Source organism: Choloepus didactylus, chromosome 23 (assembly GCF_015220235.1).
Source record: "Choloepus didactylus isolate mChoDid1 chromosome 23, mChoDid1.pri, whole genome shotgun sequence".
Classification (NCBI taxonomy): Eukaryota; Metazoa; Chordata; class Mammalia; order Pilosa; family Megalonychidae; genus Choloepus; species Choloepus didactylus.
Window position 1 is genome coordinate 6,765,870 of NC_051329.1, and position 26,218 is coordinate 6,792,087.

The 26,218-nt window shown below is 51.7% G+C and overlaps 1 protein-coding gene and 1 pseudogene across 5 annotated transcripts in view; one reads left to right on the forward strand and one right to left on the reverse strand.

Moving 5' to 3' along the window:
• Positions 1–26,152, forward strand: part of SCARB1 (scavenger receptor class B member 1) — a 71,185-nt gene extending 45,033 nt beyond the window's left edge. For 3 of the 5 annotated variants that reach the window (XM_037816782.1, XM_037816785.1, XM_037816786.1), the window contains 9 exons: positions 384–479; positions 2,956–3,071; positions 6,005–6,171; positions 11,873–11,991; positions 14,682–14,755; positions 16,527–16,578; positions 17,355–17,501; positions 21,230–21,358; positions 25,208–25,345. In XM_037816782.1, coding sequence (XP_037672710.1) covers positions 384–479; positions 2,956–3,071; positions 6,005–6,171; positions 11,873–11,991; positions 14,682–14,755; positions 16,527–16,578; positions 17,355–17,501; positions 21,230–21,358 — 900 coding nt within the window. In that variant the 3' untranslated portion in view covers positions 25,208–25,345. Of the gene's footprint in view, positions 1–383; positions 480–2,955; positions 3,072–6,004; positions 6,172–11,872; positions 11,992–14,681; positions 14,756–16,526; positions 16,579–17,354; positions 17,502–21,229; positions 21,359–25,207 lie in introns of all 5 variants that reach the window. The other 2 variants (XM_037816783.1, XM_037816784.1) reach the window with 2 other exon arrangements.
• LOC119519221 lies at positions 15,360–15,512 on the reverse strand (annotated as a pseudogene).
• Positions 26,153–26,218: the final 66 nt, after the last annotated feature.

Genomic DNA, 26,218 nt, shown 5'->3' on the forward strand with positions numbered 1-26,218 from the left:
ATGAATTACTGCCTCCTGATGCTTCCGCTGAAAGTGACATGCCACTGCTGCTGCTTTCTTACTGACCGATGAGGTCGCATGGCCATGCTTTATTTATGTTGTTGGGGTGGGGGTGGGAGCCTCTGCTATAACTGAGAGGAGAAACAGACCCTCCTTGCGTTGGGAAGGGAAGGCAGGATGCTCCATCCAGCCCGCTGTAATCAGCAGTGTCCTGACAAGGAGGCCCCCAAAACCTTCTCTTCTTGTCCTCAGACACGGGGGTGCAGCAGTGAGTGAGACAGAGGAGCTCCCTGCCTCCTGGTGGAGGGGCGCACAGCCAGGTTGAGGGTCCCTGGTCCCCGTCCCGAGCCTTTAGTGACGATGTTCTCTGCGGTTGTCTGCAGCTTAACAACTCCCATTCCGGGCTCTTCACCGTGTTCACGGGGGTCAGAGACTTCAGCAGGATCCACCTGGTGGACAAGTGGAACGGCCTCAGCAAGGTGAGGGCCAGGGGCTTCTTTCTCACCAAACTCAGGAAGGCAAAGTCGCATCTGTCCCAACACTGGGCCTGCGGGGAGAGACGCTGTCAGAGTTGGGGCTCTGCCTGTGGTAGAGGCCCAGGGAGCTCTTGGTTCTGGAGGCTCTCTGGATGCCGACCTGCGGTGCGTGGGGGCTTGGCAAGCCTCTTGGGTGAGCTCCTGGTGGGTGCTGGGAGCCAAGGGCTTCCTTCCTTTGGTTCTCGGTTTACAACGTTCTGAAATGCACAAAGATGCTGACATTAAAGAATAAACGAAAAGAGTCATTTGAATATGAAGAGCAAGTCCCTCTTCATACCACTCTCAGCTCCAGCCACAGAGGAAACCCACACTTAGCTTTTGGGGTGTATTCTTCCTGTCTATTTTTAGCCATTACACACTAGAAATATGACTTTAAAAAAAATTTGTTTTTGCTTCATTGAACATAATGAAGTTATGCTATGTGTCTGGTTTTGCAATTTGCTTTTTTCACCACAGTGGCGTTTTTTCAATCTGCATGAAAAAGACCATGCAGTGGTGTCACTCACCCCGAGGAAACTGCTCCCACATCTGCGGGGACCTGGAGGGCCGGGGTCAGCGCCTGGGGTGGTGAGATCACTCTCTGGAGCCGTTAATAACCATTCTGGGGGATACTATTAAAATCCTGTGTGGTTAGGTGTTTGTTTATTATTATTATTTTTATCGTGGTAACATACAATGTAAAATATCTTGTTATATGTTAGCCACAATAAGAAATTTAACAAATGACTCCAAATTTTTTATTGTAACCATTTTTCAATGTCCAGTTCAGTGGCTGAATTACATTCACAGTTCACAGTGTTGTGTCACCATCACCAGCATCCGTGACCAGCCCTCTTTCATCGCCCCACCAGGAGCTCTGTCCCCGTAAGCAGTCCCTCCCCGCCCCCCTCCCCCAGCGCCTGGGAAGCCCTCATCTCCTCTCTGTGTCTGTGGATTTGCCTGGTCTGGCTGTTTCATGTAAAGTGGAGTTACACGGTATTTGTCCTTTTGTGACTGGCTTCTTTCACTCAGCATAATGTCTTCAAGATTCATCAATGTGGTGATGTGTACCAGAATTTCATTTCTTTTACAACTGAGTAATGTTCTATTTTGTGTGTGTGTACACTTTGTTTATTAGTTCATCTGTTAATGGACACTTGGGTTGTGTAGCCTTTGGCTGTTGTGAATAACTCTGCTATGAACATTGCCGTACAGCATCTGTTCAAGTCTGTGTTTTCACTTCTTTGGGGTATATACCTAGAAGTGGGATTGCCGGGTCATATGCTGAAATTCTGTTTGACTTTTTGAGGACGTGTCTAGCTTAATTTTAATGAAGCTGCTCATTCCTTTTGTTGATGCAAATAACTTCTCAGGAGTTGATTTTCGTCAGTAGATTAAAAATGTCCTGGATAACATGCTGGATATTAGCAGAGGGCTCCAGGGCCCTCCAGGTTCACCCCGGGTGGTCCCGTCTCTGTCTTAGGCTCCAAGCCCCCGCAAACCCTGGCCTCCTGCAGAATCATCCACCTGCATGAGAAGCCCCGGCACCCTGGCTTCCCTTCCCCTTCTGACTCAGGGCTGGCAAGCGAATATCACCTTTGCTCCGTGGCTCTTGGGACTTGTGACCGTGCCTCCCTGGTGAGGGCTGCCCTCCGCACAGAACCGCACTCCCCTCCGAAGGTGCAAATGAGAGGCTCCGGGGCAGCTGTGAGAGGGGAGCTCTGCTCCGTGGCCAGCAGAGCGTCTCTCCCCACAGTCGGCAGCAGCTGGATGTACTGCATCTTCCTTATCATTCGTCTGTCCATTCCTTTGGGCTGGTTGTAAAAATATGGAAGCATACACGTGCACGTGGTTTTTAAAAAGTCCAGTGGACAGAAGAGCAGAAGGGGAAAGTGGGCTGTGTCTCCTCCAGGTCTCACTCCCCAGAGGCAGCTACTCTGAGAGTTTCCGTCTTGAGGCCTCCTGGGGCCACTGTCACAATTTTAAATATTTTACTTCCCATGCCATTTCCTAACTTTATCTGCATTTAGGAAGTGTCCATAGACTTCAGTGGTGAAGGACAAGGATACCCACATCCTACTTCCCACTCACCTGCTCACTGCACCTCTTGCTCTGTTCAGTCGGGAGCTACAGGTTATACACCCATTTTACAGATGAAGCAACTGAACTCTTAGCAAAGTTACATGCTCAAGTATCAATAGTTAGGGTGCGGGAAGGTGCGGTCGCCACTCTGTACATCTGGCTCCCAGCCTGCTCTCTGCCCGCTCTGCGGGATCATCTCCCCGAGCGGTCTGGCTTCTGTTGAGGAAGAGTATTGGGGATTAAATGGCAAAGCCCATTTCAGGCTCCACATTGGACATGGGGAATGCCAAAATGCCTGAGAGCATTTTGCAGGGAACTTGGCTTCCCTAACTGGCCATGTCTGAATGCTTCCCTGCAGGTCAACTACTGGCATTCCGACCAGTGCAACATGATTAACGGAACTGCCGGGCAAATGTGGGCGCCATTTATGACTCCTGGATCCTCGCTGGAATTCTACAGCCCTGAGGCCTGCCGGTAATGGCTCCCATGGGGTGTTCTGGGCCTCCTGTGCAGCGGGGGCCTGCTTCCCCGATGGCTTGTGGCACCTGGAAAATGGGCTGGCTTGTCGTTGATTCCCTGGCCCTTCTAGTGCCATCTTGAATTCTCTTTGGTTACGTCATGAAGAGCCAAACTCCAACTGCTGATGCTTTTGAGAGACCCAAAGAGTGGCTGCTGGCAGTGTTTTGGGGCATGACAGTTGTGTTGGTGGGCAGGAAAGGACCGAGGTGTGACATGAAGGCAGATTGTGGGCTCCCTTCCTATGCCTGCTGGCTGGCTGCCCTGGTTGGCATTTTGGCTGGAGTCTTAGTCTGCCAGGCTGATGTGAAAATTACCACCCAATGGGTTGGCTTAAACAATGGGAATTTTTTGGCTCATGGCTTTGAAGCTAGAAGAAGTCTGAAATCGAGGTGTCAGCAAGGCGGTGCTCTCCCTCAAAGCCTATAACATTCTGTTGTGAGCTGCCGGCAATCCTGGGGTTCCTTGGTTCGTGTCCCTGCTTCACATCGTGTGGCGGTGTCCTCTCCTTTATCTTCCATCTTCCAGCTTCCAGCTCCGCCCTGTGGCTTTCCCTGACAATGTCTGAATTTCTTCTGCTCTAAAGGCATCCAATAATCCAAATTAAGATTCACCTCAATCGGTTGGGCAACATCTTAACTAAAATTCACACCTTCAAGAGGTCCTGTCTAGAATGGGCTCCCACCCACAGAGAGGATTAAGACGTTGAATGGGGGCATCATTCAACCCCCACAGTTGGCAAGACACCGAGATCACTGACCTGTGGCCTCTTCGCTCTCCAGCTCTCTGGGGCTGCAGGGCTCCTTGGGGGTCAGCAATTCCAGTGGCCCCTGCCTGTGGGCTGAGAGTAATGGGGGGATGCCCAGCCACTTCTCTGGATGTGGCTGTGTCTTCGGTTTCATTTCAGTCACCTTGGAAATATCCTTTACATGGGGATGAACTAATGTGAACCTTGACTTCATCTGCTTTCCCTCAACAAACCTTTATGGAGCTCCTACTGTGTTCAGATGCTGGGGGACATGGCAGTCCCTATTTTGGGGGAGCTTATGTCCTGTTGTGGGGAGTCAGGCAAAGAAGTAAAAGGAAATGTCAGAGAGAGGAAAGAGCTTTTGCTTTACATGTGTTTAGATTTTTAGAATATAGTTTTAAACTTTAGAGAAAAGTACTCATTGGTTCTGTTTTGCCCCGTTTGCTCTATCATTACCCGCCACCTCTCTCTTTGTGTCTTTTCTCCTGAACCGTTTGAGACTAAGTTTCAGATACTGTGCTTTATATACCTTTACCTGTTTTCTAAAACCAAGGACATTTTATTATATAACCACATTACAGTTATCAAAATCAGGAAATTTAATGTTGTAATACGATAGTCTAATCCAGTGTTGTCCAATAAAAATAGAATGCAAGCCACATGTGTAAAGTTAAAATTTTCTAGCTGTCACATTAAAAAGTAAAAAGAAACTGGTGAAATAAATTTTCATAATACATTTTATTTGACCCAGTATGCCCAAAATATATGTAATCAATATAAAGCATTGTTAAAGAGATATTTTCCATTGTTTTTTCCTTGTTAAGTCTTGGAACTCCGGAGTGTACTTCCTACAACACATCTCGATTTGCACCAGCCCCTTTCAAGGGCTCAATTCCACTAGTGTCTGGTGGCTGCTCTGTTGGCCTGCGCTGTGCTGATCCGCGATCCTCATTCAAATTTAGAAACCCTGTTTGTGGAGTACAGCGGGGTGGCAGGGTGGACGAAGTCTTGGTTTCCCAGGGCTGCTGTAACCAAGTACCGCAGCCTGGCTCACAGCAGCACAACTGACGGTGTCCCGGCTCTGGAGGCAGGAAGTCTGAGCCCGAGGCGTCAGCGGGCCGTTCCCTCCAGCCCGTGTGGCGAGTCCCCCCGCCTTCCGGCTTCGGGCGTCGGCGGCCTTCGTCGCGCTTCTTGGCTGGCGGCGGCCTCCCTCTGGTCTCTCTGCTCCGTCTTCTCGTGGCCGTCTCACCGGCGTGTCTGTCTGTCTCTTCTGTCTTATGAGAACATCCTTGTATTGGACTAAGGGCCAGCCCTGCTCCAGAATGACCTCACCTTAATTTAAGTAATTCCATCTGCCGAGACCCTATTTCCAAATGAGGCCACATGCTGAGGGACTGGGGGAAAGGAGGTCTTTTTGGGGGACACAGTTCCGCCCACAACAGAGGTGCATCAGGTGAGGGGTGCGTGTGGCCCTGCTGCTGCCTGAGGAGATGACTGCTGCACGAAGACCTGAGGGAAGAACTGAAGTCTGATGTGCAAGGCTGGGGAGAGGAACATTCCGGCAGCAGATGCACAGGCCTGGGGCAGGCAGGAAGGAGCTTATTTGAGGAGCAGCACGGAGGCCCTTGGGATGCAAACTGGGTGACGGGGCGAGCAGAGGAGGGGCTGGACCCTGTAGGCCCCTGTGGGCCATGGTGAGGATGTTGGCTCTTACTTGGGCTCAGCTGGAGGTGGGTGGAGTAGGTTTTGTTACAATTCCAGTGTAAGTGGAATTGTACAATGTCAGTTCTTTTGTGTCTGGCTTCTCTTGCTCAGCATTATGTTTTCAACACCCACCTTGTAACATGAGTCAGTGTTTATTCCTTTTCATGGCAGAGTCATACTCCACTGCATGGCAAGACCACATCTTGTTTATCCAGTCATCCCAGCTGTTGTGAATAGTGCTGACTGCAGGGTGCTGGATTCTATTCTGGGGAGGCAGGGTAGAGGCAGGGAGCCCAGTTAGGAGACTGTTGTAGTTTGGGTGGGTGAGAGATGATGGCGGCTTGTAGCTGGGACGTGGCTGCACAGGTGGGCCAATTTGGGCAACACTCGGTGGAACCTGGTTCTGGGTGGTGTCCCTCACCTCCACTCTCCCCTGCAGGTCCATGAAGCTGATCTACAAGGAGTCGGGGATGTTTGAAGGCATCCCCACCTACCGCTTTGTGGCCCCCAGCACCTTGTTTGCCAACGGGTCTGTCTACCCACCTAACGAAGGCTTCTGCCCGTGCCGGGAGTCGGGAATCCAGAATGTCAGCACCTGCCGGTTCAGTACGTGCCGCCCTCCCCCACCCCACCTGTCGGGTCAGTATGTGCTGCCCCTCCCCCACCCGACAGCGAGAGGGTGGGGCGTGAGGAGGGGCTCATTTGCCCCACCCTGTCTGCTTAATCTGTAGCCTCTGAACTCTTGATAATCCCATAAGGCTCGAGATAATGAGGGCAGCAGAAAGATAATTTGGAAAAAAAAAAAAAAAAGCCCGGTGTGTTAATTGCTGCCATAATTAATTACCACTGATTTAGTAGTTTAAAACAACACAGATGGGTGATCTCTCAGGGCTCACTGGGCTACCATCTCGGTGTTGGCGGGCCACACTCCGTCTGGAGGCTCTAATAGAGAATCCGCTTCCTTACCTTTTCAGCTTCTTGGGGATGCCCACATCTCTTGGCTTGTGGCCCCTTCCTCCATCTCCAAAGCCAGCACCTCTGCATCTCTCTGATGCCCCTTCTGTTCTCATGTCTCCTTTTCTGACTCCCTCCTCCCCTTTTAAGGACACTTGTTATTACATTGGGCTCACCCAGATAATTGAGGAGACTCACTCTTTTAATGATTTGCAACGTGATTCCCTCTTGCCATGTAAACTAACATATTCACAGATTCTGGGATTAGGACCTGGCCGTTTTTGGTGGGTGGGGGCATTATTCTGCCCATTCCAAGTTGGAGTGAGGCTTGGGGGGATTGCCCTTCACCCCATCCTGGGAAAGACAGTGGTGATGGGCCGATGGTTACATAAAATCCTCTTGGTTGGCAGGGGGTGGGGCTCCCTGGTGGGGAGTGACAGTCGGTACTGGCAAGGTTGCCTCTGCCACCTGTGTCTTTTGGTTGCATGTCAGTCCCCGAGATATCTTTGCTTGTTGCTCAACTCAGACACTTGGGTGTTAACTGATCCCCTTCCTCACCCCCATGGCCAGCAATCGGCAGGCCCCACGGCTCAACTTCCTTCAACAATCTTGCATCCTTCCTCCCTCCCATCCCCACTGCCACCTCGTGGGCCAGGCCTCCATCCTCTGGTACCTGGTGACTCCAGTCCCCAGCCTGTCCATCCATCTCCCTGTTGCCTGATTGCTGCCACACAGTTCTTCCCCAGACTATTTGGTATGGTCATTTCTGGGCTCATGTGGTGATTTAAATGAAGCTGATTTGAATTAAGTGCAATGAGAAATGCACTTCCTCAGCTGCATCAGACCTATTTCAAATGCTCAGTAGCCATGTGTGTTCGGTGGCTAGCTTACTGGGCAGTGCAGAGGACTCTTTGCATCTTCTAGAAAGTTTTGTTGGTCAGGGCTCCTCCAGACAGTAGCCCAAAGGATCTTGCAAAGCACAGATCATCACCCCAGCCTTTGCTTAAAATGCGTAAAGGCCCCCTTTGCATGTATAGTGAAGCCCAAACTGCCTACTGTGGCCTTGAGCTGCTGGTCACTCTGACATCATTTCTTCCTATGCTCCCCACCCACTCCTCTTCAGCTCATCTGCCTTCTCCCTGATTCTAGAGCATGTCAAGTTCAGTTCCACCTCAGAGCCTGTAGATTGGCTGTTCCCCCTGCCTGGAGAGCCCTTTCCCCAGATGTGCAGGCAGATCATTCTCTCACCCTCTTTTATTCTCGGCTTGAATGTCACCTCCCTCAAGAAGCTGGCTCTGATTTCCTGGCATCATCTTTTCATGGTTTTCTTGGCACTTGTGACCTGAAATAGCTGACTGTGAACTTCATTTTACTTGTTTATTGTCTTCATTCTGCACTGGATGGTGACTCCGTATGGCTGGGCTGGGCTACCTTGTCTTTTTCTTTGCTATATCCTTGGCTTGCAGAACCGTGCCCAGCACATCGGTGTACTCATCAAATAATTGAACATATGGCTGCGCAAGCGTTTAGGGAATTGAGGCCCTAGGCTGTGGTGTGAGCGAGGTCGCAGGGCTGGAGAACTGGAAGCCAACACACTATCTTACTGGATACTCACCGAGGATTCAAACCCTCTTTGTTTGCCTTGGGAACCTCTTGGGTGGAAATCACATCTTCCAGTGGCAGAGGGCAGCTCTGGTTTGCAGCAGGGGGTGGGAGGAAGGACTGTCAGCAGATTGGATGGTTTCCTCAGTGTCAGGCAGAACAGAGCCCTCTGGAGGCAGAGGGTGTTTGAGGACAGGGCCTGGAAATGCCCACCTCCCATCATGGCCTTGTTTGGCCCACCCTACCCTTGTTCTCTGTTCGTTTCATTATTTCTTCCCTGGCATCCACAGGGATTTCTGCTTGTAGGGTGGGGGTTGGGGGTAGATACCCAGACCTTGTAGCCAGCGTGTTAGGACAGATGCCATACACAACTTGACTTAGGCCTAAAAAGGGCACTTCCTAGTTCATTCCCTAAAACGTCCAGGGCAGATCCTTGTTTTAGGCAGGGGCCAGAGCTCAGGTGCTGTCCGGCAGCTGTCTTCCTCCATGTCCCAGCTTGGTTTTCCTCTGGGCTGGCTTCCCTGCCAGGGGCTCTCCCCTCGTAACTGGCCGTGAAGGCTCCATGCTCGAGTCCTCACACCTCTGAGCCCTGCACGAAGGGCCTCCCCCCATCCACCTCATTCCAGCAAAAGTCCCAGGATTCACTCTGATTGGTCTGCCTTGCATCACATGCCCAGCTGTGAACCAGTCACCACAGCCAAGGACAGAACTTGCTGATTGGCCAGGCTTGTGTCACCTGCTCCTGGACCTGTAGGTGGGGCCAGTACCACTTGCAGCACATGGCTGAGAGTAGGGGGAGCGCCCAAATCGGGGTGCATGAGCTAGGAGAAGGGGGAGTGGGTGCTGAGCTGGCAGAAGCAACACAGATCCATCCTCAAGAGAGGACTTGGGGCAAGGTTTGAATTGCCTTAGCTGAGCATATCTGCCAAAAGAATTTCAAAAGTCTGCTAGGGCTTTTAAAAATATGTATTTAATTAAAGTTTTCAAATTTGACTGATTATATACATATATGTGTGTATACACACACATATAAGCCCTCCATATAAACATACATACAGAGAAGTGCCTGTATCAGTTGTGCAGTTTGAATTTTCACAAACTGAGCATACCCATATGACCACTCCCAGATCAAGAAACAGCACAGCACCAGCCCCCCAAACCCCCATGTCCCCTTCCCAGTCACTGTCCTGGGCTCTAAGTCTGTGGGTGAGGCTTTGCCGGTTTGGGGTCAGTATATGGATAGAATCCGAGTACATACTGCCTTTCCTTCTTGTGGCTCCTTTCACCCATCATCACATTTATGAGATTTTTCCGTGTTGTCATGGATGGTGGTTGTGCATCTTCTTCCTTGCTGTACAGTCTTTCGCGGTGACAACACACCTTGATTTACTTCTCCCTTCTGCTGTTCATCGCCCTCTGAGCTTCCATTGTTTGGCCATTACTGTCGTGCTGCTAGGAACCTCCCTGTTCGTGTCTTTTGGTGCACATGTGTCTGTATTTCTGCGACATCTTGTCTGAAGATAAGAAGTGTCCACACATGCCCCTTTCTGGGCTCTGCATGTTTCTTGGAAGCAGAGAACTCTGTTGCATAAAAGTTCCCTGCTGTGTAAAGACCTCAGATTTGCCTGATAGGGCCTTTAATCATAACATGTGATGATCCTGGGCAGTTAAGGGTGGTTAGATACACCATAAAGCTATAAATTAATTACCACTTATTGCCCGGGCAGGTCTCTGTCAGTTTCGAAATAAAATGGAAAGAAGCTTGTGCGTGCATGCACGCAGTTCAAAACCCAGGCCCACTGAAGTGCTGTGGCAGGGGCAGGGGTTGGCAAATTGGTCCATTCTACCTTCTCCTCCTGTCGGAGGTGATGGGGCTTGTTTGAGTGTCTCACCTACAGGGATCTGGCTTGGGGGCTGCCCACATCTGCAGAACTTTGTCACCTGTAAAAACGGTATCCTTCTGCCATTGAGATGGGACAGTGGGGAACAGGGTTTTCCAAAGTGTGGGACACTGTCCCTGGGGGGTGCTCAAGACGAATTTAAAGGGTCCAAGAGTGTGGCTTTGAATAACACTGACTTTCAGGGTGAGGGGGCTTCCCCGTTCCATTTTCTTTCCCTCCTTCTGGTTTCTTTTGGGAGAACGTCTCTGTGGGTGCCAAGGGCTCCTGGCCACCTTTGTAACACTTTCATCTAGGTCCAGAAGGAGAAAGAACGGCTCTCAGGGACAACCTTGGGCAGGTGACAGCCTCTAGTTAGAATTTACAACATTTTTGTGGTTTCCGTTGTGTTTATTCGCCTATTTACTGTCTAATTGTGGCAATTACAGGAAAGCTAAAAAGCTCTTTTTAAAAACATAGTTACAGAAGTAAAGTGATGGTACGTGGCTCCAAGAAGCACCTCATGGAACAGCGCAGGGAGTCTCCGGATGTGCCAGACTTGAAGAGGTCCTGGCATCAGTGATCGATGCTCGAGAAATGTTAAGGCAAAGGACAGAAAAAGACTCCGGGAAAAATGAAATCAGACAGTGATAAACACCCAGCTTTCACTTCAAATCAATGCTTGGCTTTGCTAAGAAAAGCAGAAATATTCCAGAAACTGGAAGTAGCCAGATACACATAAGCATGAACCCCACTGCCTGGCTGGGGGCAAAGGAGGGGCTGGTGATTGAGGGAGGGAGACCTCCTAAGTTTTTGTGTTTTTTGTGTTTTGTTTTTTTTGATTTGTTTTTTATTAAGATGAAATTCATCAAACATAAAACCAACCATTTTAAAGTGAACAATTCACTGGCATTTAGGAACTTCACAGAGTTATACAATCACCACCATTATCTAGTTCCAGAAGATTTTCATCACCCAGAAAGAGACCCCAGACCCACTAAGCCACCCCTCCCCACCCTCACCCCACCCCCTGGCAGCCACCAGTCTGCTTTCCATGTCTGTGCCGTTGCCTGTTTTGAGTCCTCGTGGACTTCTGAGGAGGGAGCTCATTCTTTTCTTTGTTGTGCTTGGCCCTGAGCATGTGGGGGTGAGTTTGGCACTGACTTTGCTTGGGCAGGTGATGGGAGGTTCATCCTCCACATCTGAGCACCTTTCTCCTTCAAAGGGGTCGCAGCCTGCCCCGGCTCACCCACTTCGGTGTCAGTCCTGCACAGTGGCTTCTGGGAGAGAAGGAGCCCAGGATGTGTGTCTTCCTCTCTCCTGGACATTAGGGAGGCCTGCCAGCAGGTGTGCACACCTGAGCATCTGGGCTCGTTGCTTGCGGAAGACGGCCTGGCTGCTTGGCCTGGCACTGGAGAGCCCACTCCCCACCTCCCCAGGCTCACAGCTGGCCTCGACTTACCTTTCTGTCCTCAACTCCTTTAATTCCTCTTCACCCACCCAGTGCACCAGGCGTCTTCCAACCGCAGCTCCTGCCAGCCCTCCCACCTAGAATGCCGTTTCTTGACACTGCCTGCCATCTTTCGGACTGTCTTCTCTTCTCTCCTTTGAGCTCTCCCACCAGAATCAACGGCTCCCACTTCACCATTCCTCCACCTCAGAGCTTGTCGCATGCTGTGTCCCCAGTGCCTGACACCTCTTGGACGCCCGAGAAGTTTTTACAGGATGAGTGAGGGTGTAATTGCACAGTCCTCCCCGTCTTGCATCCCAGCTCCACCATGGTGGCACACTGCAGGCAGTGGCTCCATGCCGTACCCAGGCGGGCTAACGGGCTGCCCTGGCCTGATGCCCCCTCTCTGCCTCTCTCCTCCCAGATGCGCCCTTGTTTCTGTCTCATCCTCACTTCTACAACGCGGACCCAGTTCTGGCAGAGGCGGTGCTCGGCCTCCAGCCCGACCCAGAAAAACATGCCTTGTTCCTGGACCTGCACCCGGTGAGTCCCTGCGGGGGAGGTGGACTAGCACACATGAGACTCCTTCATCTCCCCCAGGGCAGCGCTGTTCCAGGGCTGGGCTGGAGGGAGGCCTGGTTTCCTTGGCATCGATAGCTTCTAGAACATGAAGCCATCAAAGGTCCCGACTTTACCCTGACTCCATAGTTCAAGGATTTCTATTATCTCTTTATAAGGGAATTGACTCTATAAAAGGGCCATAAGACAGTAAATTAATTAAGAGTTATCTGCCTGGTAGGTCTCCTGCAAATGAGCCAGAGGCAGCTCTCTGTGCCCGGGTACCTCTTGTAGATAGTCTGAGCTGGGACAATCTTGTAGATAAGTAGGTTTGAGGGAGTTTGTCCCGTGACATTCAGTCTGCAGGCGGCGGCCAGGAGCGTGTCAGACCCCATGTGTGGCCCTCCCCGTGTTATGTCTTCTTTGTTCCTCTGTGTCCTGTCTGTAAAATGTCATCGGTTCAAGTCAGTAACTTCCACTATTGATTAAAAAAGTCCATGGGTTCCTGTCTCCTCAGTGGACGCCTGCCTCCTCCTGCCACGGGCTTTTTCAGAGTTCTGCGTGACGCTGTTCAACTGCGTTTTCCTTTGCCCTGCTGTCCCCCGACTCTCCTGGCTACTGACAGGAACCACCCCCACCCCCTCGGCACTCCACCTTCTCTCTTTTGGGCTAATTTACTTTACCGCCACTCTCTGCTGGCTTTCAGGAGGTTCCACTGTGAACCTTCCCTGCTCTCGCTGTTACTTTCGGGCGTGGATTTTCTTTATTCCCCCACATCGGGAAACAGGGAGTTAAGTTGGCTCCTTCTGCTTCTCTGCAGACACGGAGAGGAAGAGGCTTTGAATTTTATTTTATTTTATGAGAGCTGTGTGCTACCTATCTGGCATTAGCCCCGAACACCCAGTGCCTCTCGGAAGCCACCTCTTTGTGGTGGCCACTTTTCTGCTCCTGAAACTGGGAGCGGAGGTTAGGAGTGGGCTTGTAGGCCCACATTTTTGCCCTCTGGGAGTGTGGAACAGGTGAGGCCTGATGAGAGCTGGAAGGACCGGCCAAGAGGGATTGGGAAAGGGAGTGAGTGGCCTGAGGGGACACCCCAGAATGTGGAGCGCTGTTCTGGAGAAGGGAAAAGGCTGGTGGGTTGTGTCGGGGTCCCCAACCTCACCCCCAATATGACGGCAGCCTATCAGGACTCCCAGGACTCAGCATGTAGTCGCACCCACGGCTCTGACTTCTGCCAGAAAGGAGTCAGCAAGGGAGAAGGCACGTGGAGGGCATCCCAGGAGCCCAGGCTTAGCCCCCCAGAGTCTCTCCCAGGGGAGTCACACAGGATGTGCTCGATGCCTCCCGCAATGAGCTAGGTCAGCACATGGAAACGCTGGCTCCCAGGGAAGCCACGAGAGACTCCGTGCCCAGGGTTGGCATTGGGAGCTGCTCATGTTGCCCCCTCTGCCTGGCGTGTACCAGAGTTCCAGGCCCGGAGGGGAAGCAGGTGCTCAGCATAGAGCACACTGTGTCACAAGCAGTGGTGCACAGGGAGCCAGCCACTCTTCCCAGTCAGGGAGTGGTGGGACCCTCCCGAAACCCAGGTTCCCAGGGGCCAGCCGAGGCCTTTCCAAGGAGTGCAGCCTTGGGCCTGCCAGGTGAGCTCTCTCCTGCCCTCAGTGACCTCACTCTCATCCAACCAGAGGTCTCAAGTCCAAACTCTCCTTCCGGCCATGGGAGCCCAGCCTTTGGCCAACTCCCCTGGGCACAGGGACCTGAAGGGCCGGCCGTGCTGGCCATTTTGTAGGTGAGCAAACAGGGCTCAGCTAATCAGCAGCCATCATGGTCTTCAGACCTCCAACCTAGGGGCCAGGGGCCTTTCCACTCTGACCTCCAGACCTTATTCCAGTGCCGTCTCCCTGCCTTTACTCATAAGTAAGTAACTCCTGTTACTTACTTATTGCTTTTTCTTAAATAAATTTCTGCATCAAGGAAGCTTTATATCATTACCCTAAATAGGCTATTTAAAAATTTTCCAAAAAAAAGAGGAAAGAAAAAAGGAAAGCAACAATAAAAATAAACATAAGGGGAAAAATGTTGTTAGGCTCTACTTAAAATGCTGTGGTCCCCCATTGGTGCTGAGCCCAAGGCCTGTCCGTTCAGCTAAAAATGGAGCTTGGGTGTAGGTGCCTTAGAGCAGTGTTCAAGGTGAGGCCAAGCTCCTGACAGAGACTTTCCCTTCGGGATGATCAGGAAAAGTAGGAAATGAACTGAGAAGGGCGTGGCTTTCTCAGTATGAAATCCCATATTATTTAATGTGGAGGTGGGCGAGGTCACCTAAAAATATCATTCCACTCTTTGGGAAAGGTTGCCTTAACAGGACAGATGAAAAGAGTTGGGTTTTTCCATTCCCATTTCTAGAAGGCTCCGGCAAGGCTGTGGGCACTAGAGCTGCTGGGGCTGTGTGTGTTTACCTGTCAAGGCATAGAATCAATAGTGGGGATCCCAGTTGCTGTGTGCGTACCATTTCTAAGACAACCCCTTGCTTTGTCTTAGGGCAGATAAAAGCCAGCCCCATTGGGCCTGTAAAGCTGGGAAGCCTGCCCTCTGGAGAGGAGATGTGGGAGGGGGTCTGAAGGGATCCCTGGAGCACGAGGGAGGCCAGTCCCCTCACTGTGTGTTTGTGGCTGCAGGTCACAGGGATCCCCATGAACTGCTCCGTGAAACTGCAGCTGAGCCTCTACATCAAGTCTATCAGAGGCATTGGGTGAGTGAGCGGGGACTTTGAGCTGGGGCTGCGTCGCTCACTGGGCAGCCAGAGCTTGGGATTTCTCGTGGTCCAAGACTCCAGTGACCCTACCCTGCACCCCACCCCCAGGAGTGGGGGTGCCAGGAAAGGAGTTGGGTACAGTGCATGCGGGGTCCAGACCAGGCTGCCAGGCTGCAGGGCTGTGGCCTGACTCCTCTCCTACCATCCCTGCCCCAGAATCCTTTCTTCTCTCTTTGTATAACTGCCTCTCCCTTCCAATTAGCAAAAATCTCCAATCCCAGCTGTTTCCCACCCACCTGGGAATTTCATGTAAATGGAATCATGGGATATGTGATCTGTGTCTTTCACTCAACCCGACGTCTTCATCGTTCCTCCATGTTGTAGCAGATCTCAGAACTTCATTCCTTTTTTTTTCTCCCAAACAAAAGGCCTCACATACTTATTACTGAACCAGTTTATTTATACAGAAGCATAAAAACAAAGATAAACCAGGTTTTTCCCCAATAAAATAAGTCCCAGCTGTTCAAAAAGGGGGATGTTTTCAACTTGAAGGTGCTAGTGAACTTGATACAGAAACATGTGTGCCCTCATGTGCCACTCCTTACAGACCCAGCTTGGTTCTTCTCCAGTGTCTCTTGGAGTTGTACCTGATTTTACTGCCAGTGTTCATTTGAATCCATTGAGGAATGGGACGATTCTGTTTTTGTTTCTTGGCCAGGAATCACTTGATTCTAAAAGTCTTATGAGAAGACATGGCAAAGATGGCAGCCAAAGGCCTCATTCCTTTATATGGCTGAATAAGAATCCATACTGTGGATGGACCACATTGTGTTTATCCATTCATCAGCTGATGGATATTTGGGTTCTTTCTACCTTTTGGTTATTGTGAACAGTACTGCTACAAACATGCGTTTACAAGTTTTTGCATGTTCATGTTTTCATTTCTCTTGGAGAGGAATTGCTGGCCACAGGGTAACTCTAGGTTTATCTTTTTGAGGAACTGCCACACGGTTTTCCTAAGTGGCTGAACCAGTTGACATTCCCAGCAAAACATACAAGGATTCCAGTTTCTCCACATCGTCACCAACATTTATCATTAGCCTTCCCTTTCGATAGAGCTGTGTGAGGGGCCCACCGGCTAGTTATGTTAGTGCCTGTACTTCTTAGCATATTTGAAATAGTTTCACTAAAAAAAAAAATCCCTTAGAAAGATTCCTGAGTCAGCTGGAGAGGATAACATTTTGTCAGAGAACGGTAGCGAATAAAAACTCTAAACTCATTTCCCTCATTCCCACCCTGATCTTCTATTGTTGTATTTGAGGTTGCTCTAGGGAGCACTTTTAGTGGGTGGTAAAACTGCACCAGAAGGACTGGGGTTTGCAGCCCAGGTGCTAACTCTGGTGCTCACTGTTGTCTGGCACTGCTCTGCACACTCAGATACCACCAGGACGAGGCAGGGAACTGCAAAAGGAACTGGGCAGTCTGGGGCCCTGCCCAGCGCTGGCCAGCTGATACCATGTGGGAGCACAGGCCCGGGTTGGCCACAGCTGTTCATTATTCCAAAGGAGCTGGCATCTGCCTTTTAACACCTCTTGGTGACACATCCATACATACCTGTTTCCCAAGTCTCACCAATTAAATGGCTGCAAAATCAAATCCCTCCTGATCCTAGAGCTTACGACCACGCGTCCCAAATTGCCTAATGCAGAACAGGGTGACAAAACTCCTTCCCTGTGACCCTGTGCTGCTTTGTCTCACTTCCTTCCAGACAAACTGGGGAAATCAAGCCTGTGATCCTGCCCCTGCTGTGGTTTCAAGAGGTGAGGTTGTGTCCCTCTCCCTTTTCCAGGGTATCCTCGGGAGTGGTGTCAGGTATTGCACTGGAGGACCCTGGGTGATTGGCAGCAGACGGCACGGTAGAGCCCGGGTACCCGGGCTGTCATGTTGAACAACATTTAGGACCTTTTCACAACGCCCAAGCACTTTATTGTCAATTATCCCCCTGAGGCGAAAGAATCATTCGAGAAGGGAGAAGACAGAGGCTGTGTGAAAAGGTCCCCACCCCCACCCCCTTCCCGGCCTAGCGTGTTAGAATTCTGTTAGTGTGTGACCACTTCTGCTGAGAAGAGGCGGACTTGGTGTTCAGGTGCCAACTTTTCACTTGAACTTCCTTTTCCAGTGTTTTGGGGTTCGTTCGCGCCCAGTCGTTTTAAATCAGGGTGAGCTAAAGGCTGAAACGGGCTGGAAGAGTCAAGTTTCCTTCCCGCTCACGTCACCGTCAGCAGGGGCTTGGGGGAAGGCGGGCTCAGAGGCGGTCCGGACGCCAGGCTCCTCCCTCCTGTGGGTGGGAAAAGACACGCTTGGAAATCGCCAAATTCCCATTGGCCAGAACGAGAATGCGCGGCCACGCCTAGCCGCTAGGGAGTCTGGGAAATGTAGTTTTGCTGTGTGTCCCGGAGGAAACGGAGGCACAGGCCGTCTCGTCACAGGCTTTGACCTGTGAACTTGAGATGGGGAAAGTGTGACGGAGGGCCAAAAGAGGTGGTGTGGGGGATATCGCAGCAGCCTGTAGCCTCTTGTCATTCTGCTTCCCTAGAGCGGGACGATGGAGGGTGATACACTTCGGTCGTTCTACATTCAGCTGGTGCTGATGCCCAAAGTGCTTCAGTACTCCCAGTACGTCCTCCTTGCCCTGGGCTGTGCCCTGCTGCTCATCCCCATCGTCCACCAACTCCGGAGCCAAGTAGGTGGTGGCCAGGCATGGCCGGGACTGAGCGCCCTTTGCTTGTCCCCGGGGGAGGGGGTTCAGGTCCCATCCCCCAGCCGCCCCTTCTGCTGTCTCCTCACGCGCGCTCAGCCTGGAGCCCCCACCTCTGGAGGTGGTCCGGGCGGGCTCCCTGCAGGTCAGCGCCTCCTTGCTGCTTTGCCTCCTGGGGTCTCTGCCTGGGCCGGGGAGCTCATGCCACTGCTGTCTGTAGGAGCCAAAACTGCCTTCTCCTGCAGCCTGCATTGAACTTCTGTGCTTGTTCTGGATGGCCTGGGGACACCCCTTCCCCTTGCCTTTTGGGGGTTAGCAGGTGGGTCTTGGCTGATGAGACCTGGTACTTGTATCCTTTGTTCATTGAGTCAGCACTTGCTGGGTGCCAGGCTCCGCCCAGGTGCCAGGTACAGCAGTGAGTAAGACAGATGCAGGCCCTCCTCCGAGAAGGGGAGGCCAAGGCTGGCATTCCAACCAGGGAGACTGATGACGAACAAGTTAAATAGATAGAAAGGATAATTTCACCAATGATAAAGATAATAGAAATTACAGGATATATGATGGGCTAGAGCAGTGCTGCCCATTAGAAACACAGCAAGAGCCACATGCATGATTTAAAATTTTCCAATAGCTGCTTTAGAAAAGTAAAAAGAAATGGGTGAAATAAATTTTATTTAACCTCACGTATCCAAAATATAATTTCAACATGTAACCAATAGAAAAAGTATAAGTGAGATATGTTGCACTCTTCTTTTTGTATTGAGTCTTTGAAATCTGGTGTGCTTTTTGCACTTACAGTACACCTCCATTTGGATCCCCTTTTGCCTCATAACTGCCAGATTGGACAGTGAGGGCCTGGGGGTTTGGGGGAGACTCTAGGTAGACTGTCAGGAAAGGCTTCTCTGAAGAAGTAAAATTTAAACTTATTTGTGAATGCTAAGGAGGCACAGAGCTGTAAGCCACAGAGAGCGGGCTCCAAGTAGTGGGAATGTGCAGAGGCCCTGGGGCAGGCCTGGGTGTGGCGCATTGGAGGATCAGACAGGGCCAGGGTGGCCGTGATGTAGTGAGCGTGGGGGGTGGTGTGGGGAGATGTGGCGGCTGAGAGGGCAGCAGGGGAGGGCTGCTCAGGGCCCTGGAATACACGGTGCGGAGCTTGGAGGTGTTTCCTGGAGCGCCAGAAGTCATGGAAGGCTTTTAAGGAGAGGAGCGACAGGGTCAGCTCCTTGGCTGGGAGAGGCAGAAGCGGGGAGACCATTGCGGAGGCCCAGGTGAGTGAGGATGGCAATTCGGACCAGGGGGTGGCAAGTACTTTGGGGTCTACCTGAGGAGTCTATTCCAGAGGCCTTGCTGATGGCTTGGATATTGTGGGGAGAGGGAGACTCAGAGGTCACCCCCGGGCCCGTGGCTTCATCATCTAAGTAGACTGTGTGAGCCCATTAGCTGAGATGGTAGCAGCTGGGGATGGGTGGCGCAGGGGATCCCGGGAGCCTGGGTGGCACCATCTTTTCCTGCCTGGGGCCTGCATGTTCCTTTCACAGTAGTTCTTCTGCTAGGACCCAGGTATACGCTGCCCCTCCCTGCCCATGCCCTTCCCAGAAACAAATCCAGTGCCAATAGATTCCAGCCCTGACGGCCAACCTTGGAGCCCCTGGGAGGCTTGTTTCCGAGCTCTTGGCTCCTTGCTCTCCCCAGTCACCCAGGGGAGCAGTGCCCCTACCCCCAGGCTCCCCCCAGGCTGGGACAGCACCTGGCTCCCCCCCCCCTTCCAAGTCTCCTCAGGCAGGGATGGACCTGGCTCCCACTGCTGCTAGAGTGGGTGTAGGCTGCATCAGCAGATTTGGGGGTCTGGGTCCTACATGTAGCAGTCAGGCCCCTTGGGGGTCCCCAGGAAGGCTCAGCCTGACACAGATGCCAAGTCAACATCTGGGACATACACTTCTCACATGGAGCCTTCGACTTTGGCGATTTTAAAGTTGTTTCCAGATATGAACAGGCCATGTGCTCATCGTGGACCCTGGGAAACCAGAGATGACATACCCAGTTAAAAGGGCCCTCCCTGCTCCCTGGCGGAGGCTGCTGAGGCGCTGGGGTGGGGGTAGTGGCAAGGGATGGGCTCCAGGTAGAGCTAAGGAGCAGGCATATGGAGGTTTGATTGGAGTTCAGGGTAGCGAGGGGGCTGGGGAGTGGAACTTGGACTCGTGACCATGTAGGCAGCTTTATTTTAGGGGTGGGGGAAGCATAGCTGGAGAAAGTCTCTGAAGCTGGAAGAAGAGAGGCAACAATAAATCCCTCTTCTTGTTTGGAGTCATTCATTCATTCATTCATGACATTCATTAACAAACGTTCACCAGGTAGCTTATTTTTTGCAGGACACTGGTAGGGGTGGGCTGGCCTGACCCAGGAAGCCCTTCCAGGGGCTCCCATCTGAATGGCCCAGGGCCAAGGTCTCCCGGGCAGCATCAGCACGGGCCCCTCCCATGGTGGTCTCTGGGCCATCTTTGGAGCTGCCTTTCCTGCTTCATCTTTGGTCAATGGTCTTCCTCTTTCTCCTCTTTCTCCGAGGGAGCTTTGCACACTTGCTTGCTTGCTGGAGCAGTAATAAACCTTTCTGCGCTAAGTTCAGCTTTCAGAACCCCAACCAGATTTTTATTCCAAATTTCTCTTCCAAATTCCCCTCACCCTGGGGAGAGACGATGTCCCCTGGTTGGTTGTCAGGGTCCACCCTCCCCAGCGCTTGGGCCCCCCACGAATGGTTGGTGTAAGCAGCCTTGTGGGGCAGCCCCCTTCTCTGCTGCTCCCCAGTTAGAACTGGGCAGGGCTGGGCTGGACCTCCAGCCAGCTGGAGGATTATTAGGAGAGGGTGGAAGGGACCAGAAGCACCAGGCAAAGCATTATCTTGGGCTCCCACCAGTGAAGACATGCAGGGGCTTGGAGGCAGAGTAGGGAGAGGCCAGGATAGCCCCTGCTCTCTGTCCCCTTCTGTCTTGCTCCTGAGAGAGAGAGAGAGGATCCCCACTGGGAGAGGGAAGGAGGGGGAAACCCAAACTGTGAAAATACCTCCAGGATCTCCTTCCCCTGTCTGAACCCCAAATCAGTAAGACACCCTTGGATCCAACAAGAACATTACTATTTCTGCCGACGATGCGGCCAGGGCTCCCCTCCCTGCACACTGAGTTTGGAGCCAAATGACTGTGGTTTGTCCCATCCTGTATTCTTTGGCTTTGCAGGGTTAGGCCTCACACGTTTGTGTGTATTTGTCCTGACTAAAAAAACAAAAACTAAACAAAAGAATTGCATATTGGTAAACTCCACATATTTTAATTTGTCTTCAGTTCAAACTATTCTAAAAAAAAAAAATTTTACAGAAATATCTGTTTCTGGTTGATTTAAAATACTGCCCCCTCAGTGTACTGATTCCCGACAGCCAGCCCTGCCCGGTGGGGCCCATTGCTCTAGTGGCTTCCTCCCCACAGCCTGCACTATCAGGGGACACAGCCTTTGAAACCTGTTTCCCTAAGATGCTTTTATTTCTGTCTCTGGTGAAGGGTGGCATCCCCCCAAATCACAGGCAACTTCAATCATTCTTGTTTGTTGGGCTCTAAAATTTCTGAATCCTCCCGGTCTCCTCTTTGCTTTTTGAAAATTGAAGAACCGTGTAAACCCTTGGTGCTTGGCTGCTACGTTGACTATAAATTAGCTTGATTATCTTCTAGGAGAAATGCTATTTATTTTGGAGTAGTAGTAAAAAGGGCTCAAAGGATAAGGAGGCCATTCAGGCCTATTCAGAATCCCTGATGACCTCAGCTCCCAAGGGCACAGTGCTGCACGAAGCAAGACTGTAGGTGGGTACCAGCTAACATGCGGCGCCTCCCCGCCCCCCTCCTGTAGTGAGTAGGACCCTGCAGCTTGACCCACTTTGGATTCTACCCATCTCTTCAGCCTCAACTTTACCTGGAGTGTCTACAGACTTAAAATACCTATTTGTATACTTTGCTTTTGAAGAAACTGCCCTTATTACATTGAGTGAACAGCAGTTTCTTTTTATCCTGAAGCTAAAGGGTTAAATGCGTGTGTAACGGGGTGCCCCGATTCTGCCTGGCAGCCTAACCGGAGTGAGAGTGGGCACCAGGGCTGGTGGCCTGTGGGCTGGTGGCTTATTTGCAAGGCAGGGTTGGACCAGCCTTGGCAACAGTGGACTTTCCTGGGGATGTTTGTTAAAAAGGCTGATCCCTGGGCGCCCTTCTAGACCTCCTGGAGGAAAATCGTGGGTGGGGCCCAGAGATCTGTATTGTAATGGGTCCCTCAGGAGATTCTGATATAGATGAGCCAGGGGCCCCGTTGGAGAAACACTTATCTATCTAAATCTGGAATGCCTGGCCAAGAAAAAAGAATTCAGGCATCAACTGAGCACTGACCGCATACTCAGTACTCGACCCAGGAGTCGGGCTGCCACCTTTAGCAATAACAAACCAAACAAACAGCAATGAAAAGGAGTGCCCTGTTGAAGTTGTATTTCAGATAACAAGAAGTAAGTTTTTAATATGTTAGTCCCATGCAATATTTTTAGTATAAGTATGTCTCAAATGTTGCATGTGGCATGCTGATACTAAAAACTTATTTGTTGTTGACCTGAAATTCAGATTTAACTGGGTGTCCTGATTTTGTCTGGCATCGGAGCCTGAGAAAGACTCAGTGCCAGGGCTGGAGGCCATGGGGTTGCTCATTTCCTCAGTCACGTGTCTTCAGGTTCTGAGCTCTTAGGAAAGCCAAGTCCAGGGGTGGTGGTGTCCTCCCAGTGGGGGTGACAACAGAGCTGCAGGCCCTACAATTTGGGGTTGTTTAAGGCAGGGGAGAGCCATTGTGCCGATGTGCTTCTGATAGTAGCTGTTATTTTAGTTTCTGAAAATGTGCCATTTGCAGCTGGGCCTGCCGTGGGATGAAACAGTTCTTGGGAGCTGCAGAACGGGGGTGTGAGGCCGGAGCCCTTCTCCTAGGCCAGTTGGCTGTTTCCACTTTGCTTCCACTGCCAGCCTGGAGGAGGGAATAAAATAGGAAATGACAGTGGTGGGAGGTGGTGCTCTGGCTTGCAGGCCCAACCCCGCAAGGAGTAGGACGGGGCAGTTGGGCCTCCAGACAGGCCGCTCCCGTCTGGGAGTAGAAGGACAGGGCCTGGTCACTTTGGGATTAATACTTTGAGTATTGAGGGGGCGTTCTCCCAAGGACCCCGTCCCAGGCTTGGGGGCAGGGTGTCCTGGCCGGAGACGTGATCTCCTTTCCTTCCTCTCCCCCCAGAATTCCTCTGGGATGCCTTGTTGTCCACAGTTGGGCTCCAGGAGAACCCCCTGTCCCCTTCCAGCCAAGAGTCACCTCTACGGAAAGGTGCTTGGCACTGTCAGGGTGCAGGGGTACGGGGTCCTGGGCATAGAGAAGAGAATTACTCCTCTGTCCAGCTGTTATGTGGGGCTGGCAGGGTGGCTGGGTCTGGGAAAAGCCCAGACTTGTTCTGAGCACAGATCCAGCTGGTGGTTGTGGGGTCCAAGCCAGCAGCCCTGAGGTGCACCTCTCTGGATTTCCTGGGGGTGCTCTGTACCCCCACCCCCACCCCCCGCCAAATGTCAACCAAGATGGGGTCTCCTCATTTCATCACCAGAGTCCAATTTTCAAGTTATTAGGGAGGTATTCAACTTAAGGAATCCTACCTCCCTGCCTTGTATAAGGCGGCTCCATCCCACCGCCTCGAATGAATGCGGTGCCCTATTGCGGGAGGCTTTGGTGGGCGGCGGGCACCTGGGAAGTGGTCTCCCAGGACTCTGCAGGGCGGCCTCCAGCCTGTGCTGAGTCACGTGCTGAGTCTCAGGCCTCGGCCCCTGGGGAGGCCTCACAACTTGCTCTGCACCTGGGCATGGCCCAGAGGCCCCTGGGGGTGGCTGGGAAGGACTGCCTTGCTGGAGGAAGGCCGGAAACAGGACACCGAGTAGCCTACAGGGGATTTTTACATGAATAAGAAAAAGACGGCTCCTCAGGGCAGATATGCCCACTCCAGGGTGGAGGGTTTGGCAAGCAGAAGGTGTGAGTTGCTTTGGGCCCCCTTGGCTGAGCCACCTTGTGTAGTGAACAACCAGGACAACTGTACCGAGCTGCCCTTCAGTGAAATATCCCTGAGCCCTTTTTACCTGCTGCTCCTTTGCTTCCTCCCATTCCAGTCCTCTGCTCTCAGTTAAATGAAAGTGGAAGGAGGAAGAGGAGGAGTTTGCTTTACCACCTGGATCTTTGAGGGGTTGTTAAATGTTTTGTTCTTTGAAAAGACAAGGAGCCCTTTCACAGCCTGGGGGTCATTTCCCCTTTTTACTTTTGAGTGAGACTTTCTCAAGTCAAGGCTCTTTAGCCCCAGATTACTAAGGCCCTGGCTACCCCTGGGTGTCTACGGCTGCCTCTGTGAGGTCTTGGGGGTGGGGCTGGCCTTGCTCTGGCCTGGTCCCTGGCTTGAATGTGGCTCCATCTGGGAAGCCTCACCTCTGTCCCCGATGGGGGGAGACCCTGGCTCCTCTGTCCGGCCCAGGGTGGGGAGGCTTCATTTCCCGCCCGCCTGGGGTTTGCATCTGGGGGTTTTCCAGCCACAGCTGCTGGGACTAGGAAGCCTGTGAGCAAAGGGAGGCAGGGGGCTTTGGGAGACAGATCTTATCATTGGTATCTTTATTTTTTCTGTTTTTTTCAGTTGAGAAATCTTTTTCTTCCATTTTTTAAATTGAGATATAGTCACATACCCTACAGTCATCCACAGGGTACAATCAGTTGTTCACAGTACCATCAGATAGTTGTGCATTCATCACCAGAATCAATGTTTGAACATTTTCATTACTCAAAAAAAAATTAAAATTAAAATTAAAATTAAAGTAAAAAAGAACATCCAAAACATCCCATCTCCCCCATCTGCCCCTGAATTATTCATTTAATTTATGTCCCCATTTTTCTACAGTTGAGAAATTTATTTAAGGTGTAAAGTTAGATAAGTTACGGTATCTGAGTGCCCGTCACCGGGAATCCACAGTGCTTGTTAACTTTTGTCTCATTTCTTTTCACTTCTCCCTTCGTCCCTCTCCCGTTCCACTGCACACCCCCTGCTTCTAGAAGCAACCACTGGCAGGAATTCGTGTGTGGGGTTTTCCCTCTAAATCGGTATATGTGTACCCCTGAACAACAGGTACTTTCTTCAGGTTTTACCTAACAAGTGTCACATGCCGTGAACTGCTCGGCAGCTGGCAGCTGGCTTCCCCCCTCAGTCTTCTCAGTCTCTGGGAGCCGCTTATGTAAATACCAACCCATGACTATATTTTAAAGATCCGTTCTCCTTCCGATGGCTGGCCGGTTGTTACTAGTTTTTCTGTGTTAACAGTAGTTCAAATAAGACTCCCTGTTTGCCCGTCTTGCTCTATTAGGCAAGTCTCTTTGGGCCTCAGTTTCCCCATGTCTCATACAGGTGGGGGGAGGGTGGCATCTCTGACTTGAGGCCCTTGCCAGCTGCAGCCCACGAGTCTGTAGGTCACTCCAGCCTTCTCTGTGTCATCTTGAGCTTGCTGGGAAAGGAGAACGGGTGGTTTCTGTGCTGGGGTGGGGAGGATGTGGGTGGGTACAGGAGCCAGGGCGGGGGCTTGGTGGTTGGGTCAGGTGATCAGCTTCCCCTTTCCCCACAGGGCCCCGAAGATGCCAAGAGCCAGCCAAGCCAGGCTGCTCCGCCAGACCAGCACCCCGGCCCTTGTACCCCGCTTCTCCAGGACTCCCTCAGTGGACAACAGCCCACCAGTCCCAAAGCCTGAGCACCCTGGTTTCCACACGCGTGTTTGCACATCTGCACACCTGTACCAGCATGTATACACACACGTACACAGGTGTGTGCAGACATACTCAGGGATGGAGCCACTGCTGAGGGGACTTGGGGAAAGGGGAGGCTCATCAACAAGGAAAGTTCTGGGAACTTTTCTCTAAGTGACCAATGGGCCTCTGTGTCCTGCCTGTGGCCACCAGGTGATGTGGGCACTGTGCCTCTTGCCTTGGGTGAGCTCTTGGTGACTCCCACCAGCCTTCCCCAGTGTCCCTCCCCATCAGGCAGAAAACGCTACAACCCCCTGCTTGGTAACTTGCCCAGCAGGACAGGGGTTTTGCTCCAAGTGCCGGGCCACTGAAACACCAGGCTGGAAGTGCAAGCTTTCTGAGCCAGAGGCGGGTGAGCCTGGGCCAAGAGCTTCAGCCATGTGTGCACCCACCTGGGCTGAGGGCGGAGCACCTTCAGACAGGCCTCAGAAAGTGACGTGAGCACAAGCTGGATGTGCTACTGCCCCGATCGTCTCCTCACTTCCAAGCAGGGGCATCTGTCTCTGGATGGACTGTTTTCTGGTGTCTGGGCCGTGTTCCTCCAGCCTAACTGACATCATCCTGGACACTGAGCTAGCCACACCCTGGTTGGGGTAGCGGTGGGCTCTGTCCCGAGCTAGGGGACCCTCAGCTTCTGGGTACTGGGGCGGAGGCAGAGGCCTTTGTGGCTGGCAAGCCTCTGCCTCTTCTTGACTAGAAGAGAAATGAATTTTATTGTCTTTAAAAACAATTCACTACCGAAGTAATAAACCTTCTTAAAAAGCAAAGGCTTGAGGCCATAACAGTCTGTTTGTTGGGGTGGGTGGAGGGGGTTTCCTGAGGAGTTCTGGACT